Source organism: Erithacus rubecula, assembly GCF_903797595.1.
Source record: "Erithacus rubecula genome assembly, chromosome: Z".
Taxonomy (NCBI): Eukaryota; Metazoa; Chordata; class Aves; order Passeriformes; family Muscicapidae; genus Erithacus; species Erithacus rubecula.
In genome coordinates, this window is record NC_136661.1 from 21264077 (window position 1) to 21278611 (window position 14535).

The 14535-nt window shown below is 36.3% G+C and overlaps 1 protein-coding gene across 2 annotated transcripts in view; it reads left to right on the forward strand.

The window, feature by feature from the left end:
• The window catches only part of NUP155 (nucleoporin 155), a 29142-nt gene that overhangs the window by 7463 nt on the left and 7144 nt on the right, over positions 1 to 14535 (forward strand). Inside the window, exons 13-25 of one of the 2 annotated variants that reach the window (XM_079330092.1) lie at positions 1598 to 1768; positions 2754 to 2864; positions 3747 to 3841; positions 5496 to 5584; positions 6893 to 6952; positions 7899 to 7958; positions 8047 to 8197; positions 9019 to 9085; positions 9865 to 9983; positions 10188 to 10291; positions 11542 to 11675; positions 13427 to 13618; positions 14158 to 14296. In XM_079330092.1, coding sequence (XP_079186218.1) covers positions 1598 to 1768; positions 2754 to 2864; positions 3747 to 3841; positions 5496 to 5584; positions 6893 to 6952; positions 7899 to 7958; positions 8047 to 8197; positions 9019 to 9085; positions 9865 to 9983; positions 10188 to 10291; positions 11542 to 11675; positions 13427 to 13618; positions 14158 to 14296 — 1492 coding nt within the window. The remainder of the gene's footprint in view (positions 1 to 1597; positions 1769 to 2753; positions 2865 to 3746; positions 3842 to 5495; positions 5585 to 6892; positions 6953 to 7898; positions 7959 to 8046; positions 8198 to 9018; positions 9086 to 9864; positions 9984 to 10187; positions 10292 to 11541; positions 11676 to 13426; positions 13619 to 14157; positions 14297 to 14535) is intronic. The other variant, XM_079330093.1, reaches the window with a different exon arrangement.

Consider the following 14535-nt stretch of genomic DNA (forward strand, 5'->3'; position numbering starts at 1 on the left):
GCTGCATATTGTGCACAAGCACAGAAAAACAGTCCATAATGGTATTGATCAGTATAAAATTTGATAAAGGTTGTTTAAAATGTTGATATGTCAGTTCAGGGAAAACATGTTTCATCTCTGAAAGACACTTCAAGTCTTTTGCTGAGGTAGAGTAGTGACAAATCTGTCCTGGTATGAAGGACAGGTGTCTGCTGAAGAAGGCAGAAGTTTTCCTTTTAAATAGAGACTTTAATTCCCCTCCCACCAAGTATTATAATTGTTTGAATCAAGGACTCTGAGGGAGAGATAAGGGGGTAGGAATAACAGCTTTTTTACTAATATATCTAACCGTACCAGCAGAAACAACAGCAGTTGTTAAAATTACCAACAAAACAGAACAGATAACTCGGTTCCAGTCCTTTCTTTAGCTGCAGGCACACTCTCTGCCCTCGGTCCCGATGCTGCAGACAGAACAAAGCCCGGCAGCTGCAGAGAAGCGGTGGGAGGGGAGGTGGGAGGGGCAACAGCCACGCCGGTCTCGGTGGGAACGGGCTGGAGCGGCGGCTCCTCGCTCACCGTGTGTGTCCGGGGGATCAGCTGTGTCCGCAGAGGCAGGAGGCTGGAACGGGGCAGATGCAGGGCAGCTGATCGCAGAGGGTCTGGCTCTGCTGTGCTCCACAGCAGGGGCTGCAGACGGGGCGTCCTGCTCCGAGCTCCCCGAAAACACAAGTCCCCTCCAGGAGCTGCTGCCGCCGACCCCTTTTGTCTAGAGTCATCAGAGATCCTGGTTGTAACCTGGCCAGCTCCACTGGCATGATAATGGGAAAAATTCTTTAAATTGACACAGTAATCAAAAACCACTAAACCCCCAACAACGTCAAAGGTTGTTTACTGAAGGAATAGCAAAGTTGGAGTGAATGGAGTGACTATGTAAGTTAAAAGCTTCCAAGTCAGATTAATCTGCTGTTTTAATTAATAACTAACAAAGGAACTTTATAGTTGTTTCAGATCCCTTCCCTGCAAAAACTTAGACATAAATATCCCAAGTGCTGACCTCTCCCCAAGGAACCTGACAGCAACAGACAGTTAGGTTTCCCAAACAAAACTGCAGCCTGTTCTTGAGCAGAAATTCTTCCTGGTTGGCAGACGTGGTTTTCTGGAATGTCTTCACTAGTTTGCTGAGTTATGGTTGAAGTACTGCTGTCAACCACAAAAGTCTTGTAAACCTTTGTAATGCAGATTCAGCTTTCTTTTGATTTTTTTAAAGAAATCTTAAATTTAAATTATGGTGCTTAATTCTGATGTGGTTAGTAGATGGTTGCTGTTTATATTATAGCAGCCTTACTTTACAAGTTGTTTTGCATTTTAAGGTAAAACTCCATCCCTGTCCCCAAAAAAAGCAGTACATTATACATTACTCCCTTTCTCCTAAAAGCAGCAGTGTATATATACCTGTAAATTTGGTGGTAACTCTATTTCTGTTATTTTCTTTGTATTTTCTTGTGTGAGGAGCAGATTCTATTCAGTGTAATTTCTGGTAAATGATAAAGTATTACAATGGATGTGCAAAACCCAGGTTTTGCTACCAAACTTTAGATAATATCTTTCTGCTGTTCAGATGACAACCCGTGTTGATGGACATTCCTGGGCTCTTTCTGCTATTGATGAATTTAAAGTTCAGAAGATTGTAACACCACTAAATAAAGACATTATTCCCATAACTGATTCACCTGTTGTTGTGCAGCAGCACATGTTGCCACCCAAGAAGTTTGTTCTGCTTTCAGCCCAAGTGAGTATTACTTCATATAGGTTACCAGAAGAATTAAGTATGAAATTGGATTTCTCATCTAAACTTGTATTTAATTCATTTTAGATATGTTTTAGGGATTATATAATGAACATGAAAAGGAATCAGAAGAAGGATTGCTGGAACTATCTGTGCCTATTTTAAATTTAATCAAATGTTTTAGATCAACTTCTTTTATACAGTGTATTAATCGTTTTTCTTGCTCTCCAGAAACTCATGCAGATGCAAATTATCTGGGAAGTTCTTTTAGCCTTGGTTATGTTCTTGATTATGTGAAATTGAAACAGTCAATGTCTGCCCTGAAAATATAGTTCAAGTAAATATTATTGGCAATTGAAATTTGAGTTAATAATTTTTTATTAGTCATAGAGTCCCTAGAGGGTTTTTTTGAGAGGGTTTTAGAAAACAAAACCGCAAAAAGAAAGAAGTTAACTTCCTACTTTCCTAATTACATGTAGCAATATTTTTGGCACTCAATATTTTGACCAATAGGCTATTTAAAATAATGTTTAAATATTAATGTCTTGCAAACTCTAGACCTGCAAGCTGCATTTGTTTTAATAGCAGCTGTTTTGTTAAGGGTGTTAATTTGGCCCTGTGTCTTTAATGCGGGGAAGGTGATTAATGTGAAGCCTTACCATTTCAAGCATTTTTCTTCCAGGCAAATCTTTTTAAGATTTGCACAATACACAAAGCCTTTCTTTTCTGCATGTGCTTATATTCTATGCTTTGTGTTAGGCTAAGGATGGAAAAATTGACTCAGTTTATAGAGAGTTTATAGCCATTGCAGTACTTTCCTTGATTCAGTAGTGATTGGGAACTGGGCTTTGAGCACTAGGTGTGTTTTGATCCAGTGGTGCAGTGGAGGAAAACTCAGAATGCTGAAGATAGACATCAGGAGATGGGTGTGTTGTGATGAAACAGAGTAAAGACAACTTCAGTCTAACTTCCTTTGCCTTACTTTTAGGGAAGTTTTATGTTTCAGAAACTCAGGCCTGTCGATCAGCTGAGGCATCTGCTTGTGAGCAATACTGGTGGGGATGGAGAAGAGATTGAGAGATTTTTCAAGCTGCATCAGGTAAAAGCTTTTGATGTGTTATGAAAAATGGAAGACTTGTCATCTTTTCATTGTTGCTGCAACCTTCTGGTCAATGTTTCATTTGCCAATCAAAATAATTGGTAAATTTTTCTTTTATCTACATGAAGCTATATTGTATAGAGAAATAATGTCTCATTTTATGGTATCTAAAAATGAATATGTAATTGACTTTCACTGAAATTCCTGTGTCTTGTAAGCAGAATTGTAGTGGGCTTCTTAGTTTAGAAAGAAGGTCGTCTGAGAGCAGGAGAGGAAGAGTTTCTAAAATACATGAATTCCTACTACTACAAAGGATTTTTATATTTTGAAGGCCCGTAGAAGTGTGTGTAGTTGGTCTGGGTATTCTTTTTTACTGGCAGCTTAAGGTAAACAAACAAGCAGAAGTTTGGTTATTATGGATTACAGTTTTAATATGACTAATAGTGTGTATATCTGTAGTTCATTGTAATCTGTTCTCTTATGCTTGAAAAGGACATAATTGGTATTGTAACAGCTTATTAGAATATGCAGACGCTGATTTTTACTAGTGTTTTTTCTTCAAACACAATTGTCATTTATATTTTTGTATTTGTAGAAATTGCATGAATCTTAGCCATATTTAAATGTCAGGCATGGAGATTATTCCCTACCTGTAGCAGCACTAAGTTTGCAAAAGCTGTACAGCAAAAACTTGCCTAATACAGTGGAATAACTTTGCTGGGATTCACTTCTTGTCTGTAATTCAGAAGAGCTGATTTCCCTGGCTTCTAAATAAAATTATGCAGAAAATATTTATTGTTTTAGATATTGAGGAATATAACTTCCATACATTTCTTACCAACTTGATAAATAATGCCACACTAACATTGTAATATGCTCTAGGAGGATCAGGCCTGTGCCACTTGCCTTATTTTGGCCTGTTCAAATGCTGCATGTGATAGAGAAGTGTCTGCCTGGGCTACTCGAGCATTCTTCAGGTAAGTTTTAATTCTGCCTGTCATTCTGAATATTATACTTAGGATCACTATGGTCACTAAACACTTGTACAGGCTTTTTAACCTGCTGCCAGGTTCAGGGTCTGGTGACTTTTGGTTAAAGATGTTAATGTTTTTGGTGGTGGTGGTTTTTGGTCTTGTGGCTTTTTCTTTTTTATTGTTGTTTGGTTGCTTGTTTCAGCCGTGGTTGTTGTTTAGTTTGGTATGTTTTTTCCAGTACAATTAGAGTGATGAAGTATGAGCTTCCACTCTGGAGGATTAAATTCTAACCCATGTATCTTTAGTACTGCATATCCTTGGTATGGTGCAAATATGTGTATTTTCATTAACTGCTTTAAAGAAGTTGGTGTATATATAGAGTCACAAAATTGTTTAGGTTGGAAGGGACCTTAAAGATCACCTAGTTTCAACCCTTCTGCCTTGAGCAGGGATAGTACCCACTAGATAATGTTGCTTATGGCCCCATCCATCCTGGCTTGAATACTTTAATGAATGGAATATCCTCCCTATCTTTGGCCAGCCTCTTCCAGTGCCTCACCTACCTCACAGTAAAGAAATTTCTCCTAATGCCTAACCTAAATCCATTTGATATTTTAGTTTAAAAATATTCTCACTTGTCCTATCATTATCTGCTCTAGTAAAAAGTGTTTTCCCTTGATTTTTATAAGATACCCTTTAAGTCCTGGAAGGTGCTATAAGGTCTTCCTAGAGTCTTCTCATCTCCTAACTGAGCAACCTCAGCTCTCTTCATGGCCTCATGTGGACCTGCTCCAGTGGATCCAAAGTTTTCCTTGCAGTAAGGACCCCAGAGCAGGTTGCAGTGAGGTTGTGCATGTGGGGATAACAACGACAGGGTGGAAGGGAAAATTACCTCACCACTCCTCTGTTGATGCAGCCCAGAACAGTGTTGGGCAGACTGTTGATTTCCTGCTCTTCATCTATGAGAACTCTAAGTGTTTCTCCACAGGACTACCCTCAATGAGTTTTTTTCCCAGTCTCTTCTTGTCCAGGATTGTCCTGACCCAGATACAGCACTTTACCCTTGGCCTTGTTGAACCTCATGAGGTTCTTGTGACCCTACATTTTGCGTCTCTTGGCTGTCCTCACAGGGAGAAAAAGCAGTTTTTGATAAGATTCAACTATTGAGAGTGATGATAAAATCTGCGGGTTGGAGTGTTGTGTTCCCAAAGATTTATTAGTTCCTTGCCAAAACTTACACAGGTGTTACAGTCAGTCAGCTGTTTGCAATAGGTTGTGAATTGTTGCTCTTTATTACATTCAGTTTCATGACAAAATCTGAGACAAAATGTGGATGATAACTCTGCAGTTAGCAAGGGAAGACACAGTGAAGTGCTCATGTAACTATAGGATAAAGATGTATAGAAATTACGTGTGGAAGGACAGACATGGGTCATCTCAACTGTGGCCTTCTTTCCACTTCCTGTAGAAGCAAACCTTGAAAAGATTCTAATGCATTTGCCTGACTTCGGGATTGGCAAATTTCTCTTTAAAACTATACTAGGATTTATATTCTTCATTTAAAAAAAAAACCAAAAATGCTGTTAATTCTCTAAGGCATGAAAGTTGAATGAGCTGTGTATGACATGTTGAGAATTTTTGGTGTTGCAAATTTCAGGTATGGTGGAGAAGCACAAATGAGATTTCCATCAGCTCTGCCTCCTCCAAGCAACGTTGGACCTATTTTGGGTTCTCCTGTTTCTGCAGGTATGTAGCAAGCGATTCATAGTTTTGGACAGTTTTGGTTTTTTTTTTTTTTTTTCCCTTGAATATGGTTTATGTTATGGTTTTTCTTCTCATAAGTACTTGTGTTCTTTTTGTCTGAAATAAATGGTGTTTTTCACTTACTTAGTGATTTTTTCAATTTATTCCAAGGGTCATTATCTCAAATTATGTATTATTGCATATACTCTGTTAAAACACTGTGAAGTAGGTATACATTTGTTACTTCCAGAGTAATTTCAGCAGACAGAGAGCAACTTATCAATAATATATTCCAGACTTCACGAATCTTTGTTGGTTGCTGTGTAGCTGTAACAGTATCTTCCTACATAGTCATTGTCATGCCTCTACAGATACTGCTTATGAGAAGGAGGAAGAAATTTGATCAAGAAATGAGCTAGTAATTTGGAGTAGTTTCTCCCCTTAAAAGCTCTATCTTCAGCATTTGGTTGCTGCTTCAGTCTCCAGTGGCATCTACAAAGGAGAAAAGTGCTTATTTTTTCTCCTCAGATCTTGATGCTTCTTGGAGTGAAGGCCTTTTTTTAATTTCAGATTCACTTAAATTTTTGCAGTTGCTGTCTCTCAATATGTGTTACTTCATATTGGAAGGATTTTAAAAAAAGAAATTCATGATGATGAGTTTGAAATTCTGATTGAAATACTGAATTAAATTAATTATCAAGATTAATTCATTAATTATTATCAAGAACTCATTAATGTATGAGATTCTCTTCCTTCATCTGACATAGGACATTCAGTTTTACACAACAGACTAGGGAAATAAACTTGTTCACCTGGAATTTAAAGAAATTCCATTTCATTACCATATGAAATTCCATTTCATTACCATATTGATATGTATCTAAATTCCTAAGATTTGGGAAAAAATGTGGTGAACTAGGATGAAGCTTAGGGAAAACAGTTGATCCTGTTTTTCAGAATTCTTTACTATTAAAACTCTAAGAAGAGTGGCTACTTTAATGAATCAGTGGCATCACTTTCAATCCTTTTGGTGTGGAACAGTAACAGTGTGGGCAAGAGCTGAGGCAAGGCATGAGAATGTGAAATGAAACCTGAATTGGAGAGAACAGCAGCTACGGGAAGAACAGATGCTAGGAGCAGGCTAAGAAGGAAATTAGGTTTTGGGGGAAATGGCAGAAGGGTCAACAAGGAGACTAATTTTAGGAGTAAATGTATTTTTCCCAAGTGTAAATGTTTGCATATTTTTATCATTCTGTTATAAATGCCTCTTTTAAACCTAGTATCAAAGCAGGTGTTTCCATTTTGCTTCAGTAACAGGTCCAGGTGGAAGATGGCACCATTCTTCTACTACTTTCTCGGTTTGCTCAAAGGGTAGAGAACTGTCATGTGAAATTAAGATTCTGATATTGTGGATGTCTCATGTGGTGGGTCAGACATTGCTGACAGAAATTCATTCAACCACCTCATAATTTTGCATGTGAAACTACGTAAAAATAATGTTTACATTAAAAGTCCAGGCGCCTTTAACTTATTTCCATTTTTTCCCACTGTTGAAAGTCTAGTCATGCATTTGCATGCAGCTTTTCTGCAAGTTTGTGCTTTGCTTTAGCACACATGACAATGCGCTCTGAGAATGCATTGGCACTGTGCTGTTGTGTGGTGCCAAGTTGGGAGAACTGTAGCAAATTAGGCAAGAGCCATATCCTTTGATAAAAGCTGAATTTCAGAGTGCCAGTTTTTCTTGCCTTTTCTGTGATACATCACTCTCCTTGCTAATGGCATGTGTACATGTTTGTAGATGACCACACATGTACCTGATATTTTGAGGTCTTCAATTAGATTTAATTTGCAGGAGGAGATAGAGTATTCATGGCTGAACTTGAGGCTGTGGACAGTCTCAGACTTAGTGTTTTGAGTTAACAGTGTTGCTCTAGCATTTGTACACCTGTCTCGTGTAAAAATGAAAAGTAATATCAATGTTCAGAAGGTGAGGAACAGCAGAAAGTATGTGGGCAATATTATATGGAGTGCAGACAACAGATGGTGTGCAATAAATAAACCACATGAATGCTGGGGAAAAAATGCTGCAACTGCTCTTGAATTAAATGTATCCATTTGTTTGACTTGTGGAGTGTTGGTTGATAAGAAATGAGTGCAATTGAATACTTAACTATAAATAAGCTATATATAAAGCATTTAAAGTGTTTGATTTAACAACTTTGCTGCTTTTGCACAGATACTATATGGCTTAAATTTGGGAGAGGGTTGTTTTGGATTGTATTCAACAAACTTACCTTTATTTCTTTTTCTTTCTTAGGTTCCCCTTTGACTGTTGATAGTCCATATTCTAATCCTAGCATTTTGACATCTGTTCAAGGTGACACCTTCTTTTCCTTCTTTATTTTTTTTAAGTAGGCTTTTTCATTGGCATTCAAATGAGTAATATTTACCTATTTTTACCCTAGGTTTGCAGCCTTCTGCTATGTTGACTCCCATATATCCTCCTGTAAATTCCATGTCTCACCCTGGTACATCCATTAGCGGAATGATGGGTCCTGAGATAGTGTTTTCTGGAAGACACAATGGAATATGCATATACTTTGCCCGGATTATAGGGTGAGGTCTTTGTAAAAGGAATTTCTGTCACTCAATTTGTTTCATAGTTCTTCTTTGCACTAATGCTTGTAGGTGATGCATTCTATATTAATAGCATTTAAATTGGAAATTAATAGATTTCAATATTGTATTTATGAAATACCTGTCTATATAATATGTTGTTTTTGCAACTCTTTTAAATACATTGAATGCATACGGTAGGAAAGTTGCTTAGATACTGAGCCTGCAGTCAAGTGCATAAACACAACTCTGAAAACGGCAGGTTTATTTTTCAAACCTATGAGTTGTGTGTTTTAAACTCCTACTGACAGACGAAACAAATGCAAAAGGACTTAAAAGATCAAAGTCCTGTCATTAAGTAATTTCTATGAAGAATCTTTAATCAGAATGCTCAAGTCAGAACAATGAAGCAAGACTAATGATTCTGTTACCTTGGATGTTGAGCCCTGAACAACCCAAGCAAGAACAGAATTCTGCATATGTTGGTGATCTCTGCTTGCTGACTAGGAAAGAGATTTTTCTTATGAGAGTTTTTTATTTACACTGTATTTCCAGGGAATCATTTTCATCAGTAATACTTGAAAGTTTCTAATTTAATTAAAGTTTTAAAATCTGGAATTTAATTTAATTTATATCTGTACTATTCGTAATTATACAATAACTAGATTTTTGAATATTTAGTTTTCATCCAAAAATAATCTTTATTTTCGACTGTTGACTTTAAGGTTTTACCATTTATTTTTTAAAAAATCATGCATAGAAGACTTGAAAAAAGACTTGGTTAAATGACTTAGCCTTTAACACAAACTTTTATTTTTCAGAAATATTTGGGATGGCAGTATAGTCGTGGAGAGAGTTTTCAAAAGTGGCAATCGAGAAGTTGTTGCAGTATGTAAAAATTATTCTGTATTCTTAGAAATTTCTTTAAGTATTTAAGTAGTTTTAAACTTCTGAAGTCCTTTTAAACTTCCGTTCCCAGTTACAAACTGTTAGGTACAAAACCCATACTTCTGCCATGTCAGTTTTCCTATGTGCTGAGCTCTTAGCTATTACTTAGTTGTCTTTTTAAGCTATTAGTTTAAATGTTACTTTCTAAGAAACTAGATTAACTTAGTTTCTGCTCTTAATTGGCAATGGCCAGTTTTCTCCATGTTTACTGATGGCACTTCCTTGATACTCACTTAGGGTTTCTGCATACTCTCTCTAGAAAAACCCTAAAAATAAAATGCTTTAGTGGTTTGGGGTAACAGTTCTGGAAGGGCATTAAAAAATATCCGTCATTTTCCTAACTAACATATTGCTGTTTCACTTCTTGTCTATGATCAAAATAATTTTTTTTTCTGGCTGTGGCTGTTAATAGAATTCAGTGTTCAATCCTTTTCTAGCTTAGAGTTGGAAGTAGTAAAGCCTAGATCGTTTAATTATCAGAGGGGCAAAGAAAGTAGCATTTTGAATGCAGTGTATCTTTAGTGGGCTCCTGCCTCTTTACTTCTGTGCTGCCTCAATGAATGTGGTATAATCATGTGTTCTAGTAATCTGTTACTAATACAAAATTTGTTTCTTGTACCCTCTTGTCTTTTCAGTGATGTTATCTTAAAATTGATTTTTTTTGGAAAAACAAGTGTGAAAACCCAGCTTTCTGTAAAGAAGTTTGCTTTCTTTTGCAGATAGAAAGCAGTGTTCCATCCCGTATGTTGGAATGTGTGCTACAAGAATTGAAAGGTTTGCAAGAATTTTTGGACAGAAACTCACAATTTGCTACAGTCGGAGCACTTGGAAACCCAAGGTATTATCAATTGTGGTAAATTTACATGTGGTATTTAATGTCCAGCTTTTGAAAAACTACCATAGGTGTTTTGTTGAATGGAAGTGTTTGTATGGTCTCCAGCTTCAACATTCAGATGCTAAAAATGAGTTTGTTAGAGTCACCTCTAAGGAATTCAGTATTTGTAATCATACTAGTGTTTTTGGGATTTTTTTTAAATTGCAGTTTCAGCACACCAGCCAATTTGCAACAGAGGCTCCTGGGTTTTATGCGGCCTGATGGTGGAAGTTCTCAGCAAGTTCAGCAAGAGCTCCAAAGGAAATATCATGGTATGTAGTTATTTTTAAAAAGGAAGTATTGAGGAATGGTGCATTTGGATGTTGCCTTTCTCACTTTTCTTATGAAATCTTCTGAGTAAAAAGAACATTTTCCCACACAAATTTTATGTTAAACATCATGCCATTTTTTTGCACACTTACCTGTCTCCTTTTTTCCTTGCTAATGTTATCCATTATGGCTTAGTCTTTTCAATACAATAGTAACTGCACAAACATTTACAAGATAGCATTTATTAAGCACTTACTTTATGAGACAAATGAGCATGATGTCCTGTAAAAAACTACTGTAGTGCTGGTTTCCAAAGGTACAGCATTGAAATGCCTACAAACTTTGTTTTGAAATATGAGGTCAGTTACACAGCCCATTTGAATTCTTGTCCTCTTAAGTGCGACTTTTGTTCAGCACTTGGAAGTTAGGAGGTGTTGCTGCTGTGTATATGGAATTGAGGATGTTTGTAATCCACATGGGCATAATCCTGGGCTTTTATTAGTGCAAGTGTAAAAATTCTCTGTAAGTCACTATGTTGGATTTGGTAAACCTTTAATAATCGGGGTTTTTTATTTTTATTCTTTACCGAGTTCATAAATCTTTTTTGATTGATGAATGACACAGTGTAATTATTATTAACTTCATTTGTGAAGTGTAAACACTCAAAAGTGCACACATCAATTGTTGCAATTATGTTCAGTCTGTATGGTAAGTATGAAAATGTTATCCTTTCAGTTTACACAATGCATCCTACCAGATTTAAATATTTTAGTTTTTGGAGTAGTTGTTGTTTTAAAGACAGTGTAGACAGTATTGACGACAGCTGTGATTGTAATTGTTCTCTCTACAAGTAAATACAGAAATCCAACAAAAAGGCAATATGTATGTGCTTATTTTTTCCTTTATGTTCATCAGAAATATATTTATAGTAACTATTTTGGAAAAAAAAAAAGGTAAAAATTTAAGACTGGTATGTAAATCTAGTGCATTCAGAGGAAACCATACTTGTTTTTCAGAGAGTACAATTCCTTTGTTCCTTTCAAATATAGTTTGAAATACATGTTTACAGAGGGTTGTTTTGGGGCAGTGTTAATATGGGATCTATCTCCCAAGAGAGCTGGACAGCATTGATCAAAAATGGAAGAGAAAAAAAATACAAAGTTAAGGAGATGGTTACTGAAAAACCTCAAAAACTTACATGTTTATTTTAAACATCTAGAATAATTACTTGCTGACAATCTGTTTTTTTCAGCTGAAGCACAGTTAACTGAGAAGACCTCACTTCAAGGCATCCAGCAGCTTGTTCGCAAAACCTGCCAGGCACTGGCTCTGTGGAAGTTGTTATGTGAGCACCAATTCAGTGTTGCTGTAGGTGAGCTTCAGAAGGTAAGATCTGGAAAATACAATTTTAATTTGTTTGTACTAATCACCTGAATTTCTTTTGCTGCCTAAGTATTCCTGAAGGACTATTATTTAAATTAACTGATAAACATATGAACTTCAAACCACATATAAATTTTTTTATATGTGGTCACAAATGTTCAAGAGACTGACATGTAGTATGGACATAATCAGTCAGTTTAGTGCAATTAGAAGTGTCACTAGCAATAAATTGTTTTACTTTTATTGATAGCTAATACTGAGTGTCATTGTATAAATTACTGGTTTTTTAATGTAAGCACATTCTTCAAAATGTGCTGAAAAGAACAGACCAGTGTTTTCCAGCCAAGTGGAATTACCTCTTTGCCTTAGTCTTGGTGAAAGATGGACAACAATAGGGTAACAGAGTCCTTGCTCTTCTGTGTGTACCAGAATGTACCACAGAACAGCTGAGGTAGAACCACTGGAGATGATATGTCCCCTGTGCAATGGGGGAGTAATCTAATTGACTCTCAAAGCAGGGGCAGCTAGAGCAGATTGTCTAGGACTATGTCCAGTAAGGATTTTAATATCAATAAAGATGTGAATTCCACAGTGTCTCTGAGCAACCTGTTCCAGTGTTGAACCACCCCTAGTGCAAGAAAGATTTCTATTCAGGTCTAATATCCTTCACTTTGGTTTTTTACCATTGTGCAATGTCCTGTTACTGGTTATTGCTGAGAAAAACCTGACTCTGCATTCTTTACAGTTTCTCAAAAATTTTAGTAAGATCCCACACATTGCTCTCTAAGCCTCCAGGCTAAATGATCCCAGTTCTTCCTGCTTTGTGAAGAGGGAAGCTTGTAGAACAATGAGTGCTATTGCTGTGCACCTTTTAATAGTGTCAAATTCACAGCCAACCCTTAAAAAATACAATAGTTTGAATACTAGGCATTTTGTCCTTAAAGTTGATAGGATTATTTGAGGATTATTTGTTCAGAAAAAGAATAATTCTGAAACCTTAGAGAGACACAGAAGCTGTTGCTCTTCACAATGTTGCATTGGGGAGCTTTGGGCAACTTCTATTTGTGTTGGATAAAGAGCTAACTAACTGCTTAAGAAGTAAAATGTTTTCTTTTGTCTTCAGTAGATTTAGATTTTTTGTAGTCATATTATCATGCTGGTAGTATCATCTATAGACACTGCCTAGACACTGCTGGCAATTATGTGCACAAATACTCATAACAAATTTTTAAAAACTAAAAGCTTTCAATGTAATTTAATCTTAAAAAGCATAGAGTTCAGACCTCAAAATTTTCAAACTCCTGCTTTTATTGAATCTGTCATTTTTTTATCTATGACAGCAGTGAGATTGCTCCAGTTATTAAAAACTTTAACAGACTTATAGGGTGTGCATTCTGACAGTGCCCTGTGAAGTAAAAGGAAGTTCTAATTACATTCTTATACTGACACAGCTCTGCAACAGAGGTGACACATACTGAAGATGGCAAAAGAAGTCTGTTAAAAAGAGTTTTCATTGTCCTTAGGCATCTAGGGATCTAGTGCCTTCAAGAGTAGTCCTTGCTTTATTATTTTTATCTTGCTATAAAATGTGTATTTTAAAAAACATATTTCTATGCTGTACATTCTACTCATTAGAGTTTTGTATGTTTCTAATTATTAGAAACAGTTAATTTTGCTGCTGGAACATTGAGACATTTCTAAACAGGCTCAAGTAAAAGATTTGGTAAACTAATAAAATTCTGTCACATCTTCAGGAGCTTCAAGAACAGCTAAAGATTACTGCTTTTAAAGACTTGGTGATTAGAGATAGAGAGCTGACTGGAGCACTCATTGCGTCTCTTATAAACTGTTACATCAGAGATAATGCCGCTGTGGATGGAATCATTGCCCATTTGCAAGATATCTGTCCTCTTCTTTATAGCACTGATGATGCTGTGTGTTCAAAGGTAAGTGCACTTCCAGATTTTTCAGCACCAAAACACAACTTGAGAACACGCTCAAATGAGGTACATTGGCCAGCTTGTAAATTATACTCCAATTTCGAAAGCAGAAGAAATAATGAAGTCAAGTTGTGGGCATATTTTTTTCTTTTAATTGATTAATGCTGAACGTTACACAAAAATTATTTGAAACATTTTAGTTAATTGTAGTTTTCATAGTCTCTTTAATTCTTTCCTCAGCATAGTCTCTAGGTTTTCATCAGTTCTACAATTTACTGGAATTTGTTGTTTTTAAGAACTTGGATCTTTGAAGCTTTTGAAATAAATTTGAAACAAGTAACTGATGAGGAGAGAATAGGAAACCAGTTGGTTAAGTCTTCAGGCTTCTAATGTTATTGTAGCCCTTCTGCTTGAAACTTAGTGACCAGAGAGTACTTTTGAGAGGATGGTCTTTCTGCTTTCTTTGGAATAATTGTTCATTAAAAGTATCCACGATCTGTTCAGGATGTGCTCATGTTAATAATTTCCATTTTGCATGTTTTTAGGCAAATGAACTTCTTCAGCGGTCTCGACAAGCTCAAAGCAAAATGGAAAAAGAGAAGATGCTGAGGGAGTCGCTGAAAGAGTACCAGAAGATCAGCAATCAAGTGGACCTTGCTAATGTTTGTGCACAGTACAGGCAGGGTAAGAGCCAGTTACGATCATGCTGAATAATATTGTGGTATCCTTTCATGCTATTTTTTCTGTTTGTTTTGTTTACTAACTTTCAACTCAGTTTTTAAATTTTTTTTTACCATAAACAATTGGTAATAACTCTTACAATTAAAATGTGCCAGCCTTTTCTTTTTTAAAGTCTTGCTAGATTCCACAAACCAACCAAGAAATCCATTTCTAAATTAAAATAGTCCCATTCACTTACTTCA